Genomic DNA, 26,009 nt, shown 5'->3' on the forward strand with positions numbered 1-26,009 from the left:
GGCAAGAGGGAACTTCAATTAAGAAACTGTCCAGATCAGACGGCCTCTAGCCATTGTCTGGAGAGACTGTCTTGACTGATGAGTGATGTAGGAGGGCCTAGTCAACCATCTATAGCATGTGGAGTCTTTCCTAGGCAGGTGGGCCTGGGCTGTCTAAGAGACAGCCAGTGAATGAGCTCAGCAGCATTTCTCCATGGCTTCTGCTTTGGTTCCCACTTGAGTTCTAACTTCCCTCAATGATGAACTGTGACCTGGAAGTGTAAGCTGAAATAAACTCTTTCCTCCCCCAAGTTGCTTCTGGTCATGGTCTTTATCAAAGTACCAGAAAGCAAACTAGAACACTTTCAAATTGCACACTAGGACAATTCTATATTTTAGACATATGAGACAAGGCTGGTAAAAGAACATATAACAAAATTTTATTTTAGCTCTTTTGGGCCAATGCTTACCCTTATATTCAGATTACAGAAAATATTTTTTAAATATGCAATAAATCAAATATTTCTCTAAATGAAACAGCTAAAAATTTGGCTTGTTACCAAACATAAGTGATACATTTGGCTTTTTAAAAAACAGCAAATACTTCCAGGTAAGTTGTTACGCTAACTGTTTTTTCTCTTAGTTGCCTAATGTCCATGGACAGTCTGCTTCTATGGTACATGGCACATACATAGGCTTGATCATTAGTCCCATAGAAGTACTTAAGTGAAAGAAGAAAGATGATATTTGTGGTTACATAAAAAATCACCCAAATTTAACTAATGAGTTCGCTTATTAAAGAAGTCATCGTGACCAGAAGCACTTATACCATCAGTTAAGTGCTATTCTCATTCTGACCATATCCAAAAAAATGAGATATAACTCAAAACTAGAATGTGGCCAGATGCCTTGCCAGTCTGAAGTGAATGCCTAGAAAGTATGACAGGAAATAAAGAATTCTGCTTTCCTTCAAGAAAACTTTCCAGAAGGAGGCGGGGGGCCAAGAAACCCACCAGCCTGCTTGGTGGCAGCTCGAGAAGGGGCCAGGCCAAGAATCTTCTGAATGTTCTGTAAAGAAAGCACAGTAAGAGTTGATTTTAATACAAGCTATAGAAAGTGCTTTACATCCACCTCAGCAAAGAGAATGCACATAATCTAAAAGTACTGTTACCTGCCATGGGGTGACTACGTCATTTTTTAAAAAATAATGAAGATCACAACAGTAAGAGCTGTACATACTTGACAGGACTGGGTCTGCTAATCCAAAGAAGGTGACTTTTTTGTTTTGTTTTTGAGACAAGGTTTCTCTGTGTAGCCCTGGCTGTCCTGGAACTTGCTTTGTAGACCAGGCTGGCCTCCAACTCATAGAGATCCTCCTGCCTCTGCCTCCCAAGTGATGGGATTAAAAGTGTTAGACACCACTGCCTGGTGGACCTTTAGATTTTTAAAACCTTTCCATCTTTTTCTTTCTCTTAATTGTATCTTGCTATGGAATACTCCTTTACACAATGTAAATATATGTTGGTGTGACTGGTCTAATAAAGAAGCTGACTGGCCAATAGCTGAGCAGAATAAGGCAGGAGAGTGAGACTAGGAGAATGCTGAGAGGAAGGGCAGAGTCTGGAGTTCCCAGCAGACACAGAGGGAGCAGGAGATGAACACGCCATGCTAATAAAGGTACTGCCATGTGGCAGAGCGTAAATAAGGAATATGGGTTAACTTAAAATGTAAGAACTAGTCATTAACAAGCCTGAGCTATCGGCCAAACATGTGTAATTAATCTAAGCCTCAGTGTGTTCATTCGGAGCTGCTGGCGGGACAGAAACTTCTGCCAACAGTATCTAATGCAACAAATAGTTTTTTAAAAAACTATTCTGTTTTTTTAAAAAGTACTGAAGTAGTTCCTATAAAAAACAATCCTTTTATGTTCTGATTTCGTTGTCTACAATAAAATTTAATTTAATTACATAATAACAATAACAAGTAAAACCAGTATAAACAGGTTTTGGAAAACAATGGACTTTTGGAGCAGACATGCGTGGGTGTGCTAAAGAGTACTCATGAACAGACAGCTGACTAGAAAATCAATTGGCATATGCTTTAACAAGACTGGAGAGGGCTTATAAGTGAGCAAAGGTTAAGTAAAGGCCAACTGTGACCCAGCATTTTTGAAGAAAAGCCTTAGGGATTACTTCATTACTCTTCTCAATTCCTTCATTTGGTATTTGAAAAAAACTAAACTTTGGAAAGGAATAATGGATTTTCCAAAATAACAAAGCTAAGTTAGAAGTAGAGGTAGAGTGAGTGTAGTGTTACAGAATGTTATAAAATTACATCTGTAATTCCAGTGCTCAGGAGGTGAAGGCAGGAGGATCAAGAGTTCAAGGCCAGCCTGAGACCACATGAGTCATAACCTAGTTATAATTCAAAAAAGTTCTAACTTAAACCGACATGACTGATTCTAGTCTAGTGGGTTTTCTTCCTCCTCTCACTATGTTAAAATTCTGCTTCTGGGAGATGGGGGTAATGGAGGGCAAGAGTTGGGGGAAAGAGACCTTAGGGGAGCGGGAGGTCCCAGCTGGATCAGGAACAGAGTGGGAGAACAAGGAAAGAGATACCATGATAAATGAAGACCCCATAGGAATAGGAAGAAGCAGAATGCTAGAGAGGTCCCCAGAAATCCACAAAGATACCTCCACTATAGACTACTGGCAATGGTCGAGAGAGTGCCTGAGCTGACCTACTGTGGTGATAGGATGGATGGCTGAACACCCTGTCATGATAGAACTCTCATCCAGTGACTGGTGGAAGCAGATGCAGAGATCCATGGCCAAGTCCCAGGTGGAGCTCCAGGAGTCCAATCATCGAGAAAGAGGAGGGATTATATGAGCAAGAGATATTGAGACTCTTGGAAAAAGCACAGGGACAAATAGCCAAACTAGCAGAAACACATGAACTGTGAACCAATGGCTGAGGAGCCCCCATGGAACTGGACCAGGCCCTCTGGATAAGTGGGACAGTTATTAGCTTGAACTGTTTAGGAGGCCCCCAGGCAGTGGGACCGGGACCTGTCCTTGGTGCATGAGCTGGCTTTTTGGAACCTAGGGCCTATGCTGAGATACTTTGCTCAGCCTTGGTGCAGGGAGGAAGGGACTGGACCTGCCTCAATTGAATCTACCAGACTGGGCTGACTCCCCAGGGGAGACCTTGCCCTGGAGGAGGTGGAAATGGGGGGTGGGCTGGGGGGGAAGGCTGAGGGGGTGGGAGGAGGGAGGATAGGGGAATCTGTGGCTGATATGTAAAATTATATTAATTATAAAATAAAAATATTTTTAAAATTCTGCTCCTAAGAACAAGTGATATTCAGTGTACATACAACTACCTATCCTTCAATATTCCTTTATTATCTGTTGCGATTCAGACACTGGGAGGAATGCCCAGATTTAGGCTCCTTTGGAAGTATATACTCCTAACCCTTGTCAGAATATAATGAAGTAACAAATACAACTTAAAGGACCCCTTTAAATTGTATTTATCATAAAGCATTTAAATATATGTAGCATACAATGTAACTCATAAATTAAAGGAGAAATTTTAAAATGAGTTAGGAAGACCAATCATTAGTAGGCCAGGCTAGAGAAAGAAATATCTATGTTTGTATTACTTTCATAATTAACTTCACACATATCTGTAAACAAATTAAAAAACAAAAAACTAAAACACTGCACAAAACAGTGAGAAAACCAAACGATATACTACCGATTTCCAGGGGTTTTTTGTTTTTGTTTTTCAAGACAGGGTTTCTCTGTGTAGCCTTGGCCGTCATGGGACTTGCTCTATAGACCTGGCTGGCCTTGAACTCACAGAGATCTGCCTGCCTCTGCCTCCTGAGTGCTGGGATTAAAGGCTGCACCACCATGCCTGACCAATGTCCAGTTTTTAAAATTTGGGCATTAAAAGCCAGGTGTAATGGCATATACCTGTAATACCAGCACTTGGGAAGTAGAGGCAGGAGGATTAGGAGTTTAAGGCCAGCTTGGGATATATAAGATTGTATTTATGTACAATGTATTTAACACTAGGCTAAGGACTCTGAGAAATAAGAACAACTTGAAATAAGACATTAGAGAACACGTAACGATACCACATTTGTCCAGCCAACAAACATAGCAATACAATTCTAGACAAAACATACACGGGATATTTGCTCGGTTACTCTGCAGACAGGGGTCAATTAAATGAGTCCTTGTCATTTTCCAGAATAAAAACCAGTTTATAAACTCTGATGGCTTCTAAATGACAGGTTAATTGAAAGAAGTAGAAAATGGAAAGGCAAGTAAAAACCTTTTGGAGAAACAAGATACTGAGTGGGCAGATGAGAATTTCATGCTACTGCTGAGAACTTCACCTTTAGACTCCACGCAACAGTGCCAGCCAGTCACCCCATGGTTTGTGCTGCTCTCAACCTTGGCCACTGAAGCTTCCTTTTGCAGTGAGCAGCAGTTAATACAGAGACCCATAACTGGGCAAAGGGTTGAGAATAAGTGACCCTGAGTGGTCAGCTCTAAATGGGATGGCCATATCAACCCCTTCCCTAAGCTTCAGGAATATCTTGGAAGATGGGGAGGGGTGTTGTAAATGGCTGTTTTCTGAATGTGACAGAGCCAGTACAGTCATGAACTCCTGGGGGTTTTCACTTACACAAGATTGGTCAAAATTCTAGCATGGATGCTTGGAGAGGGGCTTTCAAGCCCCACCCCTAGCTGAGGAGCTGTTGGCAATTGATGGCTGCTTGGGGAAGGAGTCACTTTCCTCTGGAAGGGTGGTGACTAGTAGGCTGTGACTACTGGTAGGCTGCCCATGTTCGAGGGCATGGCCTCACACTCATTTGCATATAGGTTGTACTAATTGGACTTAGTAGGTTAGGTTATTTAGGAAGGGAGGGAGGGAGGGAGGGAAGCAGGAAGGAAGGAAGGGAGGGAGACACCAAATTGGGAGTGAAGATTTCAGGGGTGAGTTTGGAGAAGTGTAGTGAGACACTTGTAACATATACGAAAGTCTCAAGAAATACAACAGTAAGATGGGCATGGTGATGAATGCACTTGGGAGGCAGAAGCAGGCAGATCTCTGAGTTTGAGATCAGCCTGGTCTACACAGCAGATTCTAGGCCAACCAAAGCTGCATTGTAAGACTGTCTCAAATTAAAAAGTAAAATAAAAAAATACATATTACAAAGTTTTGCAGGCCAGGTGGTGGTGATTAAAGCACCCGGGAGGCAGGGGCAGGTGGATCTCCGTGAGTTCGAGGCCAGCCTGGTCTACACAGCAAGTTCTAGGACAGCCACAGCTACACAGAGAAACCTTGTCTTGAAAAACCAAAGAAAGTTTTGAGCCTGGCATGGTAGCACACACCTTTAATTCCAGCACTTGTTCACCAGAGGCAGGAGGATCTCCTGTGAGTTTTGAGGCCAGCCTGGCAAGCTTCAAGACAGCTAGGACTGCATAGATATCTTAAAACAAAACATAAAACAATCTTAAAACAAAAGAATCATAAAACAAAAACAAACAACAAAAAACTCGCAACAATGAGAATGAGCCAGGCATGCTAACTCACACTTGTGATCCTACTATTCAGGAGGTGGAGGTAAGAGGACCCAGGAGTTCAAAAGCAACCTCGGCTACACAGCAAGTTCGCCATCTTGGGCTACTTGCCTTAAGACTCTGCCTCAAATTAGCGACAAAAAGAGGATGAATTAAAGGTAGTTTCAGATATATGAAGATTGCTAACTTGTTGCCAACAAACTTGTACTATAAGAAATACAAGAAGGGGGCTGGAGAGATGGCTCAGCAAGTTAAGAGCATTGGCTGCTCTTCAGAAGTCCTGAGTTCAATTCCCAGCAACCATAAGGTGACTCACGACCATCTGTAATGATATCTGGTGCCATCTTCTGGCCTATAGGCATACATGCAAGAAGAACACTGTATACATAATAAATAAAAAAAAAAATCTTAAAAGAAAGAAAGAAAGAAACACAAGAAGGAAACAGAACAAAACAAAATAAAACAAAAACCTCTGAATCTCTGAAGAAGCTGGGTATAGAAGAATCATAACATAATAAAGGTGATGAACAGCAAATCTACAACCACCATCATACTAAATGGGGTAAAACTGAAAACATATCCTTCAAAATCAGGAACAATAGAAAGTGGTCTACTCTTATTACTCTTATTCAAAAGTGGTGCATGAAATCTTAGCCAGTAGAGACAGGGAAGAGAAGGAAGAGGGATGTGTATCATTATCCCTGTTTGCAGATAATGTGAGCCCACGCTGAGAATACCCTAAATGCTCCACCGGAGAATCCTTACAAGAGATAAACAAGAGGGCCCAGTGGTGCAATGGCTAGCTCTCTGTACTTACAAACAAATTCAGCAGGATACAAAACCAGCACACATAACGCAATAGCTTTTCTATGCACTTTTCTATACGAGCACTGAGAAAGAAATCAGGAATAGAACTGATTCAGAATAGCCTCAAATACAAACAAAAATGGAATGAAGTTGAAGAGGAGGAGGAGAACCACAGTCCACAAAACAGCCTCAAAACCAAACAAATGACCAGAATCTGAAGAGGCGGCAGCAGCACCTCACCACCGCATCCTAGGAAACCATTAATAAACTCAGCGTGTCCTGTGAGGCACAAATTAAGATGACCTTCCTCAGTGCTGTGTTCTTTCCCACTACCTCTCACTAACAGTGGACTCATGGTCCCTAATCCCTACACACCACCATGCCTCCAAGCTTCCACTCATACGGCCTCCTATGTCAAGAACAGTGGTGAGACTATTCACCCTTAGGACAGAATTCAGTCCTTTTGTGTGAAATCCTAGTTTGTAGAACAAACCTCTGTGGCCACTGTGTTTCTGTAGCAGGTTTCTAACTCCTTCGTGTTGCACCCATGAAGGTGGGGACAGGCAGTAACTACTGCATTGTACACATGGAGGTGAGGACAGGCAGTAACTACTGCATTGTGTACACATGGAGGTGAGGACAGGCAGTAACTACTGCATTGTGTACACACACACACACACACACACACACACACACACACACACACACACGAAGGTGAGGACAGGCAGTAACTACTGCATTGTGTACACACACGAAGGTGAGGACAGGCAGTAACTACTGCATTGTGTACACACGAAGGTGAGGACAGGCAGTAACTACTGCATTGAGTACACATGGAGGTGAGGACAGGCATTAACTACTAATATTAGGCTTAGTTTTCCACCTAGAATTCAAGTCTACAGTCCATATGCTTTTAACTTACTCATTTTCAGTTTCAAAGAATTCCTAACATAGTATGAGACCTAGAATCCATTGTAGGCACTGACAGAAAACCCAACTCTTTAGTACCTAGGCTTTATTTCAACTGTAAATAATCTAAGATTACTAAATTATTGGTCTTTCTGTGTCAGAACACAGTCTAAGAATGGAGTCATGTGAGGGGAATTCTGAGTGCTTGTGAGAAAACTCCAAGAAATCAAGACAAGAGTCTTGTGACCTCAGTTTCCTCAAAAATACGAAATTGTTTTTGGAATGTGTCTTCATGCTCTTCCCAGGTGTAGCAGATAGGATGAACTTACTTCAGATTATTCATAACAGCTGGCTATTGTTATTTGTTTATATGCCTCTATGAAAAACATGTTTTTGCCGCGTGAGGCTTGTCCTTGTGATTGTATACTTTATGTGATCCTTCCTTAACCCTCAGAGTATAAATTGTCTGATGCTCTGAATAAAGGTGGCTATTGCATGAGACTTTGGTCTGCCTCATTTTTAGGCTCCATTCTCCCAAGTCCCACTGCCACAAGAGCTGTAAACACTCTGGAACTGACAAAAGGCACTAATACATGGTAGAGAATGATACTGGGAAGACTGAAGTCAGTGTACTTTAGATAGATAAAATGGAGAAGAAAACCCAGACCTCAAGAATGGGGTGTGGAAGTCATGCTTGGTTTTAACACTCCCCTCATCCCTAAAGTCAGTAATCTAGATTTGCAGGCATTTAATACAGTTGTAAACAATGCACTAGAATTCTAAAATGAGCAACTGAAAGAACTCAGTAACCCAGATAAGCATTCCCAGCACTACAGAAGTAAAGCTACTTTGAGCAATGACCGAAAGGAAAGCTATACATATCAAATAAAGGCTGTGGATACTCACTTGTCGAATGGACATAGTACAGAGAATATACAGGAAGATGAAGGAGCAGTCTGTCGTGTCGTCCCCCAGCAGGTTTCGATGAGACAATCCTTGGATGTAAGAAAGAGGAGTGAAGGGGAGCTTTGCCACCACTCTACCATCAAATCTAAAATGGAAAAACAAAAGCACAGAACTGTTATTTTTAGAAAAACAACTGGGCACAAGTAGAACACTTTGACCAAGGCTGAAAGAGCGGGGATGTGGGAAAGGACCCAGGCTCATCAGTGCTCTCTAAACAAGGGGTTCTCCATGCTTCCGGTATGAAGAACCTGTACACACTCAAATTATAGAGGACACAAAAGACTTTCACTGTGTATAGTACAGCTATTTACATATGTTGTATTAGAAAGTGAACTAAGCCAGGTTATAGCAGGAATCTTAAAGAGTCTTATTAATAAAACAAACTCAGGGCCTGGTATTGGGGTGAATGCTGGAAGATCAGAGAAGCAGAACAAGCCACAGCCACCTCACCCTGCCAATTCCTCAGCTGATCCTGTTTCCTCAGACTGGAAACCTCTGTGTCCTCATCCGGAATGAATCTCAGCTGAACTGCTGCTCGAAAGCCTGAAAGCTTAACCAGCCAAATGCTTCTAGTTCCTGGTCTTCACGCCTTATATACCTTTCTGCTTTCTGCCATCACTCCCTGGGATTAAAGGCTCACTTCTTGGGATTAAAGGCGTGTGTCACCATGCCTGGCTGTTTCCAATGTGGCCTTGAACTCACAGAGATCCATGCCTCCAGAAGGCTAGGATTAAAGGCATGAGTGCCACCATTTTCTAGCCTCTGTATCTAGTGGCTGTTCCGTTCTCTGACCCCAGATAAGTTTATTAGGGTGCACAATATTTTGGGGAACACAATACCACCACAACAGGTGTGATGGTGTACACCTTTAATCAGGGCACTCAGCAGGCAGAGGTAGGTGGATCTCTGTGAATTCAAGGCCAGCCTGGTCTACAAAGTGAGTTTCAGGACAGCCAGAGTTGTTACACAGAAAAACCCTGTCTCAACCCCCCCCCCCCAAAAAAAGAAAAAAAGAAGGAGTGGGGGCTGGAGAAATGGCTCAGCAGTTGCCATCACTTGCTGCTCTTCCAGGGGACCAGGGTTCAATTCCCATCACCCACTTCATGGCTCACAACAGTCTGTAACTCCAGTTCCAAGAGACGTCACCTCACCTCTGCAGACATCAAGTCTGCACAGGGTGCATACATGCAGGCAAAATACTCATATACATTTAAAAAAATGTATCCTCTTAAGTAGCAAGAAATCTGATAAATGCTAACATGCATATTTTAACAAAAAGTAACTTTTAGGGGTCAGGAAAATGGCTCATTATGTAAAGATGTCTGCTGCCAATCCTGATGACCTGAGTTCCATCCTGGAACCTATATGGTGAAAGGAGAGAGAACCACCTCCTGCAAGTTGTCCCGACTTCCATATAGGCACCTCAACACACGTGAGTGCACCCTCCCACCCCAACGTTCACACAGACAAAAAAATTTTTTTTAAAGCTTTAAAAAAGACAATTTTTTAAAAAAAGCTTTAGAAAGTATTTTGGGTAAAAATATATTCTAAAATAAAGAACTAGTAAGAAGAGAAGCAATTTTTAATGAGAGTGAAAGTGAATAACATCTTGGGATTATTATGAAGTCTCTGACAGCAACAATTTCTTTTTTCTTTCTTTCTTTCTTTCTTTCTTTCTTTCTTTCTTTCTTTCTTTCTTTCTCTGTGTGTGTGTGTGTGTGTGTGTGTGTGTGTGTGTGTGTGTGCATGTGTGTGTGTTTTCTGAGACAGGGTTTCTCTGTGCAGCCCTGGCTGTCCTGGAACTTGAATGTAGACCAGGCTGGCCTCAAACTCAGAGAGATCCACCTGCTTCTGCCTCCCAAGTGTGTGCACCACACTGCCTGGCCTTCCTGTAAAATTCTGATAGCACTGAAACATAAGAAGCAAGGGCACACTTTGGAAGGAGAAACAGAAGGACAGACAAAAAGGAAGCTTGAAGAGAAAAAGAGAGAGGAAGGTAAGGAGACAAGGAAGTCGGAGCAGTTCTACTGATGTGGTGTGGCGTAGTTCACGTGAGCTCTGGATGTTTGTCTAGCTCTGTCAAAGCAGGGCCACAATTGCCCCGGTCTGCTACATGCCTGTTTGAACAACAGCACCTCATTGCTGAACAAGATTATAGTTGGTGAGACTATTTTAAGAGTCAAAACATTTTCATATGAATATCTTCAGTTTGAAGAAGCATATTAGTAAGCTATTGAAAAAGGGCATCCTGAATTACTTTTAAAGACTATATAATGCCTAAGCTTTTATCTAATAAACAAATGTTCTCCCTATTAAGTAGGTTTAAAAAGTTATTATGAGCCGGGCATGGTGGCCCACTCCTTTAGTCCCAGCAGTTGAGAGACAGAGACAAGAGGATCTCTTGAGTTCAAGGCCACCTTGACCTACAAAGTGAGTTCCAGGATACCAGAGTTACACACAGAAACTCTGTCTCAGAAAACAGCAAAACAGGTATGTCAGTGATTCTCAACCTTCCTAATGCTGAGACCCTTTAATACAGTTCTTCCTGTTGTGGTGATGCCCCAGCCATAAAATGATTTTCATTACTACTTTCTAACTGTAACTTTGCTATAATTATGAATCATAATGTAAATATTTGTGTTTTCTGATGTTCTTAGGTGACCCCTGTGAAAGGATCATTGGAATACAGGAGTTGAGACCCACAGTTGAGAAGTAGTGTATTCTGTGATTGTATTCTTTTAAAATGAAAATTTTTTTTACATAATTATTTTGAAGTTATTTAAAAAAAACAGGATGGCAACATGGCTCAGAGGGTAAAGGCACTTGCCATCATGTCTGAGAACCTGAGTTCAAGTCCCTGGACCTATCTAATGGAAGGAGGGAACAGACTGTGGTCCTCTGACCTTCACATATGCACTGTGGCAGGCATGAAGTAGTTATGGATACAGAAGCAGGAAGCCTACTGCATATTCTCAAATGATTATGGAAGATATATGATGGGGAGGACATGCTCAAAGCACATTATATACTCATAAAAATCTCTTTAGGAAGCAGGGTGGTGGTGGCGCAAGCCTTTAATCCTAGTACTCAAAAAGCAGAGGCAGGTGGATCTTTGTGAGGTCAAGGCCAGCCTGGTTTACAGAGTGAGATTCAGGACAGCCAAGGCTACACAGAGAAAACCTGTCTCAAAAAACAAAAAAAACAACAAAAACAGTGGACAGTATAGGGAAAATATGCTCAATGTATAATATGTAATTGTGCATAGTACTATGTACAATAAATATATACAATGAAAAGGGTTTTTTTAAAATATGTAAATAATGTTTATGAGGAAAAACAATAATGTATATGAGAAAAAAAACTGAGGTGAAATAACAACTATAAATCTGGATACTATATTATTTAATTTTGAAATTTTGTTTTCTTTCTCCCATTATTTTTCTTTTTCTTTCTTTCTTTTTTTTCTAGACAGGGTTTCTCTGTGTAACAGTCCTGGAACTGGCTCTATAGACCAGGTTGGCCTGGAACTCACAGAGATCCTCCTGCCTCTTCCTCCTGAGTGCTGGAATTAAAGGTGTATGCCACCACTGCCCGGCTCTTCCATTATTTTTGAGACAAGATTTGGCTATGAAGTCTAGGCAGGCCTCAAACACAGAATATTATGGCTTCAGCTTTCCAAGTACAAGGCTATAACTTTGAAATTCTGACAAAGTATTACCAAAAAATCTTATGTTCACTTGCATACAAACATAGAATAACATTTATTAGGCAGAAGAATTACATAAAAGGTTACTCACATGGAATTAAACATTCCCATTAAGGCAGTAAAACAAAAGCCAATTGCAAACATGGATTTCATTCGTACCTACAAGGAAAGCAAAAAATGGTTATACTAAAAATAAAGAAATAAAGAAGGCATACTACAAAAATTGAAGTTTCATGTAAATTTTCTTAAAAAGTTTTCCACAGAGCTCGGTGTGGTGGCATACACTGGGAGGCAGACACAGGCTGATCTGTTATTTGAGGTCAGCCAGGGCTACACGTGAGACCCTGTCTCAAAACCAAGAAGTTCTCCTTGGAAAAAGCTCTTTGCCATCTAACTCTTCTTCCATCTCCAGTTCCTCCTCTCCTTGTAATGAATTGGGAGAGCTCTGAGGCCTCATTCAGTCAGCCAGCCAGTCAGCACTAACAAGTGTTGACTGAGATGTATGTCTATTATTATTATGGTGTAGTTGGTTATGTTGCCAAGGCTGGTTTTGAATTCTTGGTCTCACTGACTCTGTGTAAGCCTGCTGAGCAGCTGGGATCACAGGATGCACAACCACAATACCTGTCTCTGAGAAGCACTTTTTAAAATGGCAAACTTGAATCTTGTTAGGCTCTTTTCAAGGGCTGGGCTGGGCTGGCTGAAATGAAGAGCACAGTGCCTCAAGGAAAAGCATCAACCAGACAAGGAACTTCTGACTCCGGCCAAGTCTGTGAGGGCATGCTAAGCTATGACTCCAGCTTAGGGCTGCCAACCTCTGGACTTCAGGAGCAACAGAGAGAAAGCAACATGGTAGGCCACTGTGAGTTTGGTATCCTGTTAGTTGCAACTAAATTCTTACTAAATTCGAATCCCATAAATGCATAAATAGAACAAGTATAAAGATGTACAGTTTTCAGACATTATCTCTGGTTCACTGGTATAGTGCCAATTTTTACCTTTTATAATTTCCAAATGGTGAACATGTTAAAAATTTGTGCTAGAGGTAAGAAAACTCACCTTTTAAAATACCTTCCTGTAGCCAGGTATGTGGCAGCACATGCCTTTAATCCCAACACTAAAGAGGGAGAGGCAGGCTGATTCTCTGTGTTTGAGGCCAATCTAGTCTACAAAGGCCAGCCAGGGATACACAGTAGGACCATGTTTCAGGAAACAAACAAACAAAACAACCCTGTAAATTATAGTCATCATGGAAAAGGGTTTTTAGAAAATGGAGAAGCATAGCCAGGATCTCTCAGTAAGTGAAAAAACTCATGGTTGAGATGTCCCATACCAAACACACAGAACTTAAAGGTGGTCCTGAGTCAAACAATGAGTAAGAGAGCTAAAGAAATCCACTTTTCCTTACAGTAGCATGATGTATAATACAGACTCTTAACTATCTACACTGTGCCAACCCTATACTGGAATTATACAAACACCATAAACCCAAGATTTAGCATGAACACAAGGCAGAAAAATAATTGGTTGTGTTTAAAAATAAAAAGGGGGGTTGGATAGATGATGCAGTGGTTAAGATTACTGGCTGCTCCTTCCAGAGGACCTGGGTTCAATTCCCAGCACCCACATGGCAGCTTATAAACATCTGTAACTCAATTCTTGAGAGATCCAACACCCTTTTCTGGCTTCTGCAAGGACCAGGCATGAACATGGTGCAGACATACATGCAGGCAAAATATCTATACACATAAAAATAAATAATAATAGTTTATTTTTATTTTTTTTTTTGTGGGGGGGGTTCTCCGTGTAGTTTTGTTGCCTTTCCTGGAACTTGCTCTGTAGACCAGGCTGGCCTCGAACTCAGAGAGATCCTCCTGGCTCTGAATCCTGAGTGCTGAGATTAAAGGCGCGCGCCACCACTGCCCAGCAATAGATCTTTTTTAAAGAGTAAAACTTTTAAAAACCCTTTTTAGAAAGCAAGACATGGAGTATCACATTAACTACTGTATCACAGTGATGGAAACAATTGCACATGTATTATTTGCATCAGTATTTCATCTCTATTAATGTTGATGCTCATCAGTGCATATAAAAACTTGGACATGTCAGTGTCGGAAAAAAAAAAAAAAGGCAAGACATTTCTGAAGGAAACAAATTATAACCTCCAAAGCAGCCTTTATAACCAAACTATTAAAATGAAGGGTTTTTTGGGGGGGCTGGCGGGAATGGTGGTGGAGGAGGGGAATTGTTGCTTATTTGTTTGAGACAAGGTATCCCTCTGTAACCCTGGATAGCTTGGAACTCAGAGAGATTCCACTTGCTTTTGCTTCTGAGTGCTGAGATTAAAGCCATGCACCACAATGCCAGCTTCAAAATGAAGTTTAAATGTGGCAGCACACTTTTTCTATTTATTCCAATAATATCTATGATTATTACTTATATCCCTGGTAAGTGATAAACTTTAAGAACTTAATTGCAGCCGGTGGTGGTGGCACACACCTTTGATCCCAGCGTTAAGGAGGCAGAGGCAGGTGGATCTCTGTGAGTTCAAGGCCAGGCTGGTCTACAGAGGGAATTCCAGGACAGCCAGGGATACACAAAGAAACCATGTCTCAAAGAAAAACAAAACAACAACAAAAAACAAAAACAACAAAAGAACTTAAATGCAATGTATATGATGCAAATAGGAGTTTTGTTTAAAAAACCCCCAGCTCCCCCAGGTCTCCGTGAAATCATACTCTGGACTCTCACCATTGACAAATCTCTGTTGTTGTTCTTTAGCTTCTCTTCCTGTCTCTCTGAAAAGAATTCATAAACTGGTTAGTACAACGAACACAGCATAATTCTCAAATAAATTATCACGGTCTGGATATTACAAAAGCATTCTGTTTCAATATCATTCAATAAATGAACTGAATACATGGGTTGTTACTTATTTTGTACTAACAGAATGTTTAAATGTAGAAGAGTGCCAAAATACGTCCATTTAAATAAAAGTGCTATCTATATGTGGCGTCACAGATTGGTGCTAACCAAGAGCTATCTAACTGGACTCCAGGCCCACTAGAGAAGAGGGAAATCATGCTTAGAAACCTAGGCAACTTCCTGGAACTAGTGAGGCCATGGAAAAGACTACTGGGGCTAGAGAGATGGCTCAGCAGTTAAGAGCACTGGCTGCCCTCCTGGAGGACCCACACTGAATTCCCAGCACCCACATGGAGGCTCACATAATAAAAGACTGAAAAAAAGAAAGAAAAGACTCTACTGTCGCTACTTTGCAGGACCAGAGTAATTCCTTACCACACTCTAAATCTTATCCTTAGACCTCAGGTAAGTGTAGCCACCACTCTCATCAAAGAAGCTTCTCTACAGCAAATGGAGACCATCACAGAAAAACCACAGCTGGACACAAGGCAGAGATCAACAGACGGTGGAGAACCCAGCCGCAATGACTACATCTACATCACAACTCCTGTATCTGTGCTCAGGGGACATCACAAAAGAGGGAGCAAAACCATTGTCAGAGCCGGGACACCAGGAAGTCTGCTGTGAAACAGTCTCTCCTAGAGATGGCTGCATAAACGAGACCAGAACAATGGCAGTACCAATAGACAAGTGAACATGGAAGGGAGAAAATGTCTCAGGGTCTGACCCTAAGAACTACAGGCAACTAATGGGAAAGGGGGAATTAGCCTTGCTCAGGGGTGAGCCCCCTTATTAATTATCCAACACCAAGTAGTCAGCCTTGAAACCACAGACACACCACCAACAAAAACAGACAAAGCAGACTGTATTTAGATACTTGTGCATGCATGTACACACATGTACGTAACGATAATAACCAAAGAATAAGAAGCTGTCAATTTGAGCATGGGGCAGGTATGAGAAGGGTTCGAGGGAGGGCATCTGGGAGGGGCTGGAAGAAGGAAAGGGGTAAGGTGACATAACTCCATTTGATTAAAAATATATTAAAAATAAAGATGACAAAAGGAAATCTAAGTTTTATTTGGGTTACTATCTCACCTATCTTCTTTTTTTGTTGTCGACCAGCCGACTCTGTTATAGTCTCTTTCTTCTTTTCCACTGTAAATATAAACACATAAAACTATCTATTAAAAGGATGCTCTATCACCGATGAATTACAAGAAAGTTACACTGACAAAGAACCATGCCGCAGTACCATGTTCATACTAGTCAGTAGAAACAAGCAAGAGAGAAATCTTACAACTTTTTTCTGTTAGAAGCATAAAGTCACTGAGGTAAGAAAATCCTAGCCAGGCAGTGGTGGCCCACGCCTTTAATCCCAGCACTCGGGAGGCAGAGCCAGGCGGATCTCTGTGAGTTCGAGGCCTGCCTCATCTACAGAGCGAGATCCAGGAAAGGCGCAAAGATACACAGAGAAACCCTGTCTCGAAAAACCAAAAAAAAAAAAAAGAAAAAAGAAAATCCTGGAAGAGAGTCATGTTTGTGAAGGTAAATACAATGAATCTGGTTTTAAATATAGTGAGCCGCCATTATCAACACTGAATAAAGAATGGTGAACTGTAATTTTAAAAGTCTAGGCTTGAAAACAAAAGTCAGAGTTTAGTCTGCAGTTCCCTGTTTTCTTGTGATGTAAGTCTATCATTAACTTTCTGCGTCTGAATCTCCTGTCCCGTTAGGTGGAGACGTTTACACAGCCAGCCACAGTGGTTACTGTGTGAATCACTACTGAGGGCTGAACTCAAGGCTGTGAGCACGCTAGGCACAGACTCCACCACAGAACTATACTCAAGCCCCTCGAGTAAGATAATTTAGGGGTGGCGGGGAATGGAAGAAGAGCTGCGGAATGCACCTCAGCTGTTGCCGTACTCACGTATCACTTACAAGACCTGAGTACAATCCCTAGCAACCCATAAACTGGATGTGACAGCGCACAGCTGCAATCCTAGTCCTTAGTAAGCAGAAACAGAGATCAGAAGTTCAAGGTTAACCTCAGCTAAACAGAGTTCAAAGCTAGCCTAGCCTACATAAGATCTTGTCTAAAATTTACCCAAAAAAAGGCACTCAAACAAGGGCTGAGACCCACCTCAAAAACAAAACAAAAAAGTAATGTGGTGGTGCACACCTTTAATCCCAGCACTCGGGAGGCAGAGGCAGGCAGATCTCTGTGAGTTCGAGGCCAGCCTGGTCTACAGAGTGAGTTCCAGGACAGGCTCCAAAGCTACACAGAGAAACCCTGTCTCGAAAAATACCAAAAAACAAACAAACAAACAAAAGTCTTCGATTTCTATTTCAGCAAGCTGGATTTTGGTTTTGTCTGTAATGTGAGACTGATCTCTCTGTGTAGCCCACGATGGCTTGGAACTCACCATTCTGTCTTGATCTCCTGAGTGCCAAGATTGCAGTGTGTGCCCCAGCCAAGCAGACTGGACTAGTTTTGTATTCTTAGTGTCAGCTGGCGCTCCTAAGATCGTTACTGTGAACATGAGCTCGATGAACTTAAAGTGTTGGAACTGCCAACGTGTACCATACTCACATTTTTTACTTTGCTTTTCCACTTCTGCCTTCAATCGCTTGTACTTGTCTGTCCTGTAAACCAGGACCCAGGTTATGCCTAAAACATGTAAAAGGAACATGCTAATGAGAAATTATTGGAATGGTCACAACAAACGGTGACTGACGGAGGCAGAAGGATGTCAACACTTTGCTCTATATCAGTAACTAGCCCTTTCCAAAGTCAGTTCACAACGTTTTTTTTTTTTTAATGTATCCACAAATAAGTGAAAGGAAATCGGATTCCACACTACCCTCCCACTTCTCTCGAGGATTTTTTTTTTTTTTTTTTTTTTTGCAACAGACCACGCAGGCCGCAAGAAATGAGGCTCCCGATCTTTCCTCAGGGTGCGCGAGGGACCCCTGTGCCCTTCCACCCCGAGACTAATGGGACGTCCGAGAAACTGCCGCTCTCACCCTCGGCGAGCAGCGCGGTGCACACGGAGATAAAAACGATGAGCAGCGTGTCTGCAAACATGGTGCTCATCTCGCTCGTGCGTCCCGGCGCTCCCACACCCTTCGCGGGGGAAGCGCTCACGAGCCAGCGAGAGAGAGACCTGGAAGACGCTTCGCGGGACGGATCCCCCCCACCCCGCAAGGAACACTACAACTTTGACAGCACGGAGGCCGCACTTCCGCTTCCGGGACACTGACCCGGAACTGCAAGTGTCACTCGAGCTGGGTGACCACTTACATTGGAAGAAAGTAACCCACAAATCTCGGGGGCTGCGGGCGCGCGCGGGCGCGCGCGCGCGCGCGCTCAGGCCCGGTCTCGCGAGAGTTGGAAGGACAGTCCCCGCTGCGGATTGCGGCGTGGAGATCGGCTCCTGGAATCCGATCGTCTACCTCCTTCCACGCCAGAATCCCGTCATCTGGCGTCTGCATTTTTACCTTCAGCCCCGACTTCCGTGGCCGACAAGTTAGGCCAGGATTTGGATGCTCGCCTCCAGTCGTGGAGCTGGGCGCGCGGAGGCGAGGGAGTCATTGGTCGCTGGTTAAAAGGAACTTTTATTGCGCCGGAGGAAGGCAACCGTTTGCACACGCTGCAGCTAAGGTTTTACTGGAAGTACGGCCCGAGTTCCGCAGGGGAACAGTTGTCTGGAAGGAGATGCAAACGTTGACTTCGAGGATTAGAAATGGTTTTAGAGAAAGCAAAGAACCTTCTGGGCAAAGTGAAAGGCGGGGGACGGGAGGGCGGACGGGGTTTGAAAATGCGTGGTGTGTAAAAGAGCAGCGAGTAGAATGTCTCGAGAGAGAGGGTCATAAACTCCAGTGGCCTCTGTGAGGGACTGTAAATTACCTTGTGCAAGCTGGACCGAACAAAATAAGTCCTGTGACGGGCAAGAACACTCGGTTTCTCTGAAAGGAGCGTTTGTGTAGGTCAAATAAATGGTCCTAATTTGTTGGAGAACGAACACCTGGTTTCTCTGATCTGGTTTTGATTTCCTTTGCTTTTTCTTCAAGGAAACACGGAAATCTTGATTTGTACGTGTGTGTTTGTCTTGAGACAGAATTGCACTGTGTAGCCCTGGCTGATGCGGAACTCACAGAGATCCCCCTGCCTCAGCTTTCCATACCAGTGCGTGCCACCATGCCTAGCTTGACTTCCACTTTCTGTCATTGGTTCTTTCAAATCCACTGCACACAATTTAGAAATCTTGCGTAAACTTATGTTTGAAGTTTCCCTTCCCTCGTACTTAGCAGCAGCCATTTTAACAGACACTATTGAGTTCCTGTGTGTCAGGAACAGAACTGGGCACTGTAGGGTCAGAAAGATGGATTAAGATATTTCTTACGCCGGGCGGTGGTGGCGCACGCCTTTAATCCCAGCACTCGGGAGGCAGAGCCAGGCGGATCTCTGTGAGTTCGAGGCCGGCCTGGTCTACAGAGTGAGTTCCAGGAAAGGCACCGGAAAGCTACACAGAGAAACCCTGTCTCGAAAAACCAAAAAAAAAAAAAAAAAGAAAAGAAAGAAAAAGAAAAAAAAAAGGTATTTCTTAGTTCCAGAATTCCCCAGGGAAGTTGTGTGCTAACAGGTACGACATAATAGAGTTATTCTCAAAGGGTTGAGAGCACAACTGGTCCTTCCTGGAGGATTTATAAAGGTTGTGTCGGAACTCAATCTTGACTTGAGTAGTAGTTCAGACAAGGGTATGTTTTTATTCAGCCTTGTCCATCACCCAAGGTAAATGTTGAGATAGGACAAAAGGGTGACCTTTGAAATCTGCCAGATTTTCAGTTGTGGCTCTGCTGCTTGACAGTCGCTTTTGAATACACTGTTTAACATCTTCGAGCCTCGGTTTTCTGTAAACTGGTAAACACCAGCTGCATAAAACCATTAGGAAGCGTGAATGAGAGAGGGTATACACTACACAGCATTTAAAGCTATGACTGGCATGGAATTCATCAAGTTGAATATGATACTGATTGTGTACTACTGAAACTGTCTTATTAAACCATACCACACTGTAGCTAGATGCACCATCTTAAAATTGGGAAAAAGGAAGTGTTGGAGACGGCTCTCTAATTAAGAGCACTGTCTGCTCTTGCAGAAGATCTGGGTTCAGTTCCCAGCACCCGCAGAGAAGCTCACAACCAGCTTTATATGACCTGGCACCATTTTATGGCCTCTGCAGGCATCAGGCATACACGTACATTCATGGGGGCAAAAACACTCATGCATATAAAACAAAAATAATCCCAGCACTTGGGAGGCAGGGGGATCGCTGAGTTCAAGTCCAGTCTGGTCTACAGATCGAGTTTCAGAATGGCCAGGGCTACACAGAGAAACCCTGTCTCAAAAAAAACAAAAAAAGAAACTAAAACTAAACTAAATTAATAATAAATAAGCTTTATTTAAAAATGAAATGAGGACTGGGAAGATGGCCCAGCAGTGGTTAAGAGCACTGGCTGCTCTTCCAGAGGATTTGGATCCAGTGCCTAGCACCTACATGGCTGCTGTCACAGTAACTCCAGTTCCAGAAGGTCCTATGTCCTCTTCTGGCTCCCGAGGGCAGAGACTTACAGTTGGTGCACATACATGCAGTTAAACACCCACACACAGAAAAAAATTTTTTTTAAATGTTTAATCGATGACATGGGCAGATAAAAACATTTCAAGTATTAATGTATAAACAGCAACTGCTAAGATACTTATTAGAACAATGATGTAAAAAAAAAAGAACAATGATGTGATGTCATAACACTGCATATTCTTGAAGTTCAAGATAATGCTCTCCCTAATAGCTTTCACAGACAGCTATATTTTATATTTAAAAGTTTTTCACCTGGGAACTGTCCTCCCAGAGCACATTGTCCTGTCCCGATCTCTAGGACTGCAGCGATGCTTTTGTCTGTGGCTTCTTGTAGTATTTTAAGTACTATCGAGTATTGTTGGTGATATCTAGTGCCCTCCTTAGTTTATACACACGCTTCCTGCTGTGTTACCACTTCCTGTGGAAGACAGGCACTAACCTGCAAGTGTTCTTACATTATTAGTAGAATTCATAGGACTCTTCCTTAAACAGTGCCAGACTAGCCATCATAAATAAAATATGTCAAAGGAATTAATTACCTGTTTATACTCAAGTATGAAACAATATGGGTACTAGGTTTCAATCTTAGCCACTCTAACAGGTTACTTTTACAAGTTATTGATATTTAATTTCTCTGACCATTTTGGAAAAAAACAATAACGTTCAATGGGAGTAAAAATACCTACACTTGACAGTTCCTGTGAGGGTATGTAGGATTAAGTGCCAAGTTCTGAAGTCTGAAGAACCAAGGTAAAATGGAATAACAGTTATGCTGGTGCCTAAATCCAAATGTTTTACTTACTTTGCTGCAAAATAAACATTGGCTATACTTTATGGTACACACTTGTAGTCTCAGCTGAAAAAGGAGGATCGTGAGCTTGAGGCTAGCCTTGGATATATAGAGACTCACTTTCAATCAATAACAGAAAAGAATTTACTGTACCTGGTGGGTGGAGTGCCAAAAGCCTTTAATCACAGCAGTGCAGGAGGAGGCAGAGGCCAGCCTGGTCCACATAGTTCCAGGCCAGCCAGTCAGGGTATACAGTGAGACCCTGTCAAGAAAAGAAAAACAAAAAACAAAACTTTATTATGCCTGGTCTATGATATAATTGCAGTTATTGCTAATGGTGTTACTGGTTCTATTAAACCACCGAGTCCAACATCCTTGGACTGACATGTTATTCACTTAGCCCAAAATGAGCTTGTATATTTTCCCCCAAGTATCAATTTTTTTTCTCTTTGGTGAGTAGCACCACCATCTACGTGGCAAACCTGATGTGAAAGCACAGTTCTCAGAAATGCCCTTTGTCTGACTCATCTGCATACCAAGTCCTGTGGGGTTCCCTGTTTCGGTTTATCTCCTCAGTCCCCACACATCCAGTCATCTTTAAGTAATTCAGACCAGGACAGTGTGCATATGTAGCATAGCTTTCTAACTAGTCACTTTTATACAAGATTCTGTCCCTTCACCCAGCCACTGCCCCCATGTAGGCAATAATGATCCTTATCAAATGCAGAGTGACTAGACACACAGAACTGGGGAGGAGGAGGAATTGAAGTCATCGTCCGGATTTTTGTATTCCCCTGTACATTTGAATATATTCACAGCAGAGAGAGCAGAATAGGTATCGAGCTTTTAGGACGCGCCCCCGCCTTTTGACTAGCAGGACTAAATAACGAACTTCATAAACCTGAGCATTAAAAAGTTGTGCCGTCTTCCTAAAGAAAAATATAATACAGTACTAAAATGTAAGTGTATTGTGGGTTTTTTAAAACATATTTTTCCCCAAATGAAATCTGGGTTTGTGTATATTTATCCTAAGTACATATTTAATTTGCTTTTAGGGTGATCAATACTGTTTTAAGAACAGAAACGTTATTTTTATTGTTACTCCCTTAGCTTTTGGAACGTGACCTGAGATAGAGAAACTGTATGAAAATGGTTTTTGAAATGACACTTTGGAGAGAGATAGGGTGGTGGTTTGTAGACGTATCTTGAGAGAATCAAATTTTAGGACACAGAAGAAAAGGTAAAATTTAATTAAGACACAGGAAAAGCTGTGATCAAAAGCATTGAGTTAGAAATGAAAATGTGCTAGTTGGGAGCAGATGTACAGCAGAAACATTCAAAGTGTTTCAAGAGGATATGTATTTATAGAAATAGGACTGAAGTGCTGGAGAAGTAGCTTAGTGGAGTGCTTGACTGGCATCCACAAGGCCCTGGGTTGATTACCAGTGATGTATAAAAGCCAGGTGTAATGATGCATATCTGTAGTCCCAGCACTTGGAGATGGAGGCAGGAGGATCAGAGGTTCAGGGTCATTTTCTGACAGCTTCCAGACCCTGTCTCAAAGGAGGGAGATGGGGCTTGCTGGAGAGTGAGTAATGTTCTTGCAAAAGTACAGACTTGGATTCAGTCCTCAGAATCCACATTAAAAATGTCAGGCATGGTGGCACACAAGTATCATCCCAGTTTCGGGGAGGCTAAGACTGACACTCCCTAGGGCTTAGTGGCCAGCTAACTTAGGTGACTCAGTGAGTTCCAGGCCAGTGAAAGACCCTGTCTAAAAGAAAGGGTGGATGATGCCTGAGGAGCAAAGGATGCAACAGTTATCCTGTGCCTTCACAAACGGTGTGCGCAGTCTACATGCATACCCCCACACATACGAAAATGAATACACCAAGAGGACTGACAAGGTAAGGCGAATTGAGATTGTAACTAAGAAGGGCACTGTTAAATTTGATTAGAAACATGAATATCCTACTACTTTATGAATTACCTTTTATGTGCGTTTTTTCTAATTGTTTTTCTCCAATTCCCAAGAATTCCTAAATCTGCCACTTAGGTTGAACATGTGAGAAGATGGTAGAGAAACTGAAGCTTGATTTTTGTAGTTAGTTAATCAAACTTTTTCTATTAAAGCACTCACTGGAAGAGAGGGACTCTGTGCATGCATGGTGCCCTCAGGCCAGAGCAAAGGGTTGGATCCCCTAGAACTGAAGTTATAGGCTGTTGTGAGCCACCATGTGAGTGTTAGGAATTGAACTAGGTCCTCGGGAAGAGCAGCTAGTCCTCTTAACACCTGAGCCATTTCTGCAGCCCCTGAGAGCCTGAGTTTAACCCCTAGAACCCACATTAAAAAGTCAGATATGGGCTGGGTGGTGGTGGTGCACGCCTGTAATCCCAGCACTCGGGAGGCAGAGGCAGGTGGATCTCTGTGAGTTCGAGGCCAGCCTGGTCTACAGAGCTAGTCCAGGACAGGCTCCAAAGCTACCGAGAAACCCTGTCTGGAAAAACCAAAAAAAAAAAAAAAAAAAAAAAAAAAGTCAGATATAGTTGGGCAATGGTGGCTCCCACATTTAAGGCAGATCTCTGAGTTCAAGGCCAGCCCAGTCTACAAAGCGAGTTCCAGGACAGCCAGGACTGTTATACAGAGAAACTGTCTTGGGAGAGGGGGGCTGTGTGCAGCTAGGTATGGCTAGGCAATGATGGCACACACCTTTAATCCCAGCACTCAGGAGGCAGAGGTAGGTTTGAAACCAGCCTGGTCTACAGAGTGAGTTCCAGGACAACCAAGGCTACACAGAGAAACCCTGTCTAAAAAGAAAGAAAAGACAGGTATGGTGGTGTGTGGTTTAATTTCAGCACTGAGCAGGGAGAAACAAGTGGACCTCTGAGCTTGCTGGCTAGCCAGATGAGCCTAATCTGTGAACTCTAGGTCTATAAGGCACCCTGTCTCAAAAAACAAGGTGGACAGCTCCTGTGGCCACACACATGTATCTGCATTCTTCTTCTTCTTTTTTTTTTTAATAATTCATTTAACTTACTTTATGTGCATTAGTGTGAAAGTGTCAAGTCCCCTGGAACTGGAGTTACAAACAGTTGTGCACTGCCATGTGGGTGCTGGGAATTGAACCTAGGTCCTCTGGAAGAGCAACCAGTGCTCTTAACCATCTCTCCAGCCCATGTACCTGCATTCTTAACTACTGAGCCATCTCGGCAGCCAAAAAATTTAGCAAGACTTTGTCTAAAAAAAAAAAAAAAAAACCACCCCAAATCATACAAATTCATACACCCCTAAATTATAAGTGTCCTTGTAGCATGTAGAATTTTCATTTGTGTGTGTGTGTGTGTGTGTGTGTGTGTGTGTGTGTGTGTGTGCATAGTGCTGGTAATCAAACCTAGGGTCTTACACTTGCTAGCCAATTGTTATACCCTTGAGTTACATCTTCTCCCCCAGGAATTTTGACAGTAGCTTACTTGTCAATATTCTAGATCCTGCAGACCTTGAGTTTATTAAAAACAAAAACGGGGGAGGGGTAGCTTTCACAGCACTTGGGAGGCAGAGGCAGGCAGATCTCTGAGTTCAAGGCCAGCCTAGTTTACAGAGTAAGTTCTGGACAGCAAGGGCTGCCCAGAGAAACCCTACCTCAATCCCCACCTCTCCAAAAGGAGCTTTAATCCCATACTTAGAAAGCAGAGGCAAGCTGGGCGGTGGTGGCGCACGCCTTTAATCCCAGCACTCGGGAGGCAGAGGCAGGAGGATCTCTGTGAGTTCGAGGCCAGCCTGGGCTACCAAGAGAGTTGCAGGAAAGGCGCAAAGCTACACAGAGAAACCCTGTCTCGAAAAACCAAAAAAAAAAAAAAAGAAAAAGAAAGAAAGCAGAGGCAGATAGATCTGTGAGTTCAAGGCCAGCCTGATCTACCTAGCAAGAACCTGTCTCAGAGAGAGAGAGAGAGAGAGAGAGAGAGAGAGAGAGAGAGAGAGAGAAGTAAAAAGAAAGTACTAGTGATAAAGCTCAGGTGATAGTGTTTGTCTAGTATGCACAAGCCCTGGGTTCAGTTCCCAGAACCACATAAATCAAGAATAGTAGCATAAGCCTGTAATCCCAGCACTGGTGAGGTGGAAGCTAGAGGATCAAAAGTTCAAGGTCATCCTCAGCTATGTGATAATGAGCCTAGGATACGTGAAACCTTGCATAAAACAGGAGGAACAAAAAAAAAATTTGTCTCTGACTGGAGCCTTAAAGGTAAGTTTAGCACTTAAAAAAAAGTGTGTGTGTGTGTGTGTGTGTGTGTGTGTGTGTGTGTGTGTGTGTGTTTGTAGAGAACTCTGGTTCTCTACAATAGCTATATGAGCTCTCAACTGCTGAGCCATCTCTCTAGCCCTGCACTTTTAAAAAGCAAAGAACAAAACCTCAGACTTTCTAAACTGTCCACAATTCTACTGTACATGTATGAGAGGGAAATAATGGAAGTCACTATCATAATGCTTAACAAAAAAACACTCCACAATAATGAAGCCTTACTCCGCCAAACACACGACATATCACTATATATGCTAGCCAATTATGTTGTTTGTTTGCTTTTTATATATTTAATGAATGTGTGTATTTGTGGTGTATGGGTGTTTAAGCGGGGTTGTGTACACATGCCCCGTGCATGCACATACATGATTCCCGATTTATTCC

General features: G+C 42.6%; 1 protein-coding gene across 1 annotated transcript; it reads right to left on the minus strand.

Annotated features, from left to right (window-relative positions):
• Window positions 1–397: 397 nt before the first annotated feature.
• Tmco1 (transmembrane and coiled-coil domains 1) lies at window positions 398–18,153 on the minus strand. Its single transcript, XM_059280385.1, has 7 exons — window positions 17,920–18,153; window positions 17,486–17,563; window positions 15,991–16,050; window positions 14,719–14,765; window positions 12,059–12,126; window positions 8,202–8,346; window positions 398–1,047 (listed from the first exon to the last, which is right to left on the minus strand). The coding sequence occupies exons 1-7, from the start codon at window positions 17,987–17,989 to the stop codon at window positions 949–951; spliced, it is 567 nt and encodes a 188-aa protein (XP_059136368.1). The 5' UTR covers window positions 17,990–18,153; the 3' UTR covers window positions 398–948.
• Between the last annotated feature and the right edge of the window lie 7,856 nt (window positions 18,154–26,009).

Source organism: Peromyscus eremicus, chromosome 15 (genome assembly GCF_949786415.1).
Source record: "Peromyscus eremicus chromosome 15, PerEre_H2_v1, whole genome shotgun sequence".
In the NCBI taxonomy this organism is placed as follows: Eukaryota; Metazoa; Chordata; class Mammalia; order Rodentia; family Cricetidae; genus Peromyscus; species Peromyscus eremicus.

Coding starts and splice junctions, on each gene's coding strand:
- Tmco1 (XM_059280385.1), bottom strand. CDS start 17,989: ATGAGCACCATGTTTGCAGACACGCTGCTCATCGTTTTTATCTCCGTG. Junction 17,564..17,919: donor CACCGCGCTGCTCGCCGAGG/GTGAGAGCGGCA, acceptor TACATGTTTTAG/GCATAACCTGGGTCCTGGTT. Junction 8,347..12,058: donor ATGGGAATGTTTAATTCCAT/GTGAGTAACCTT, acceptor TTTCCATTTTAG/ATTTGATGGTAGAGTGGTGG.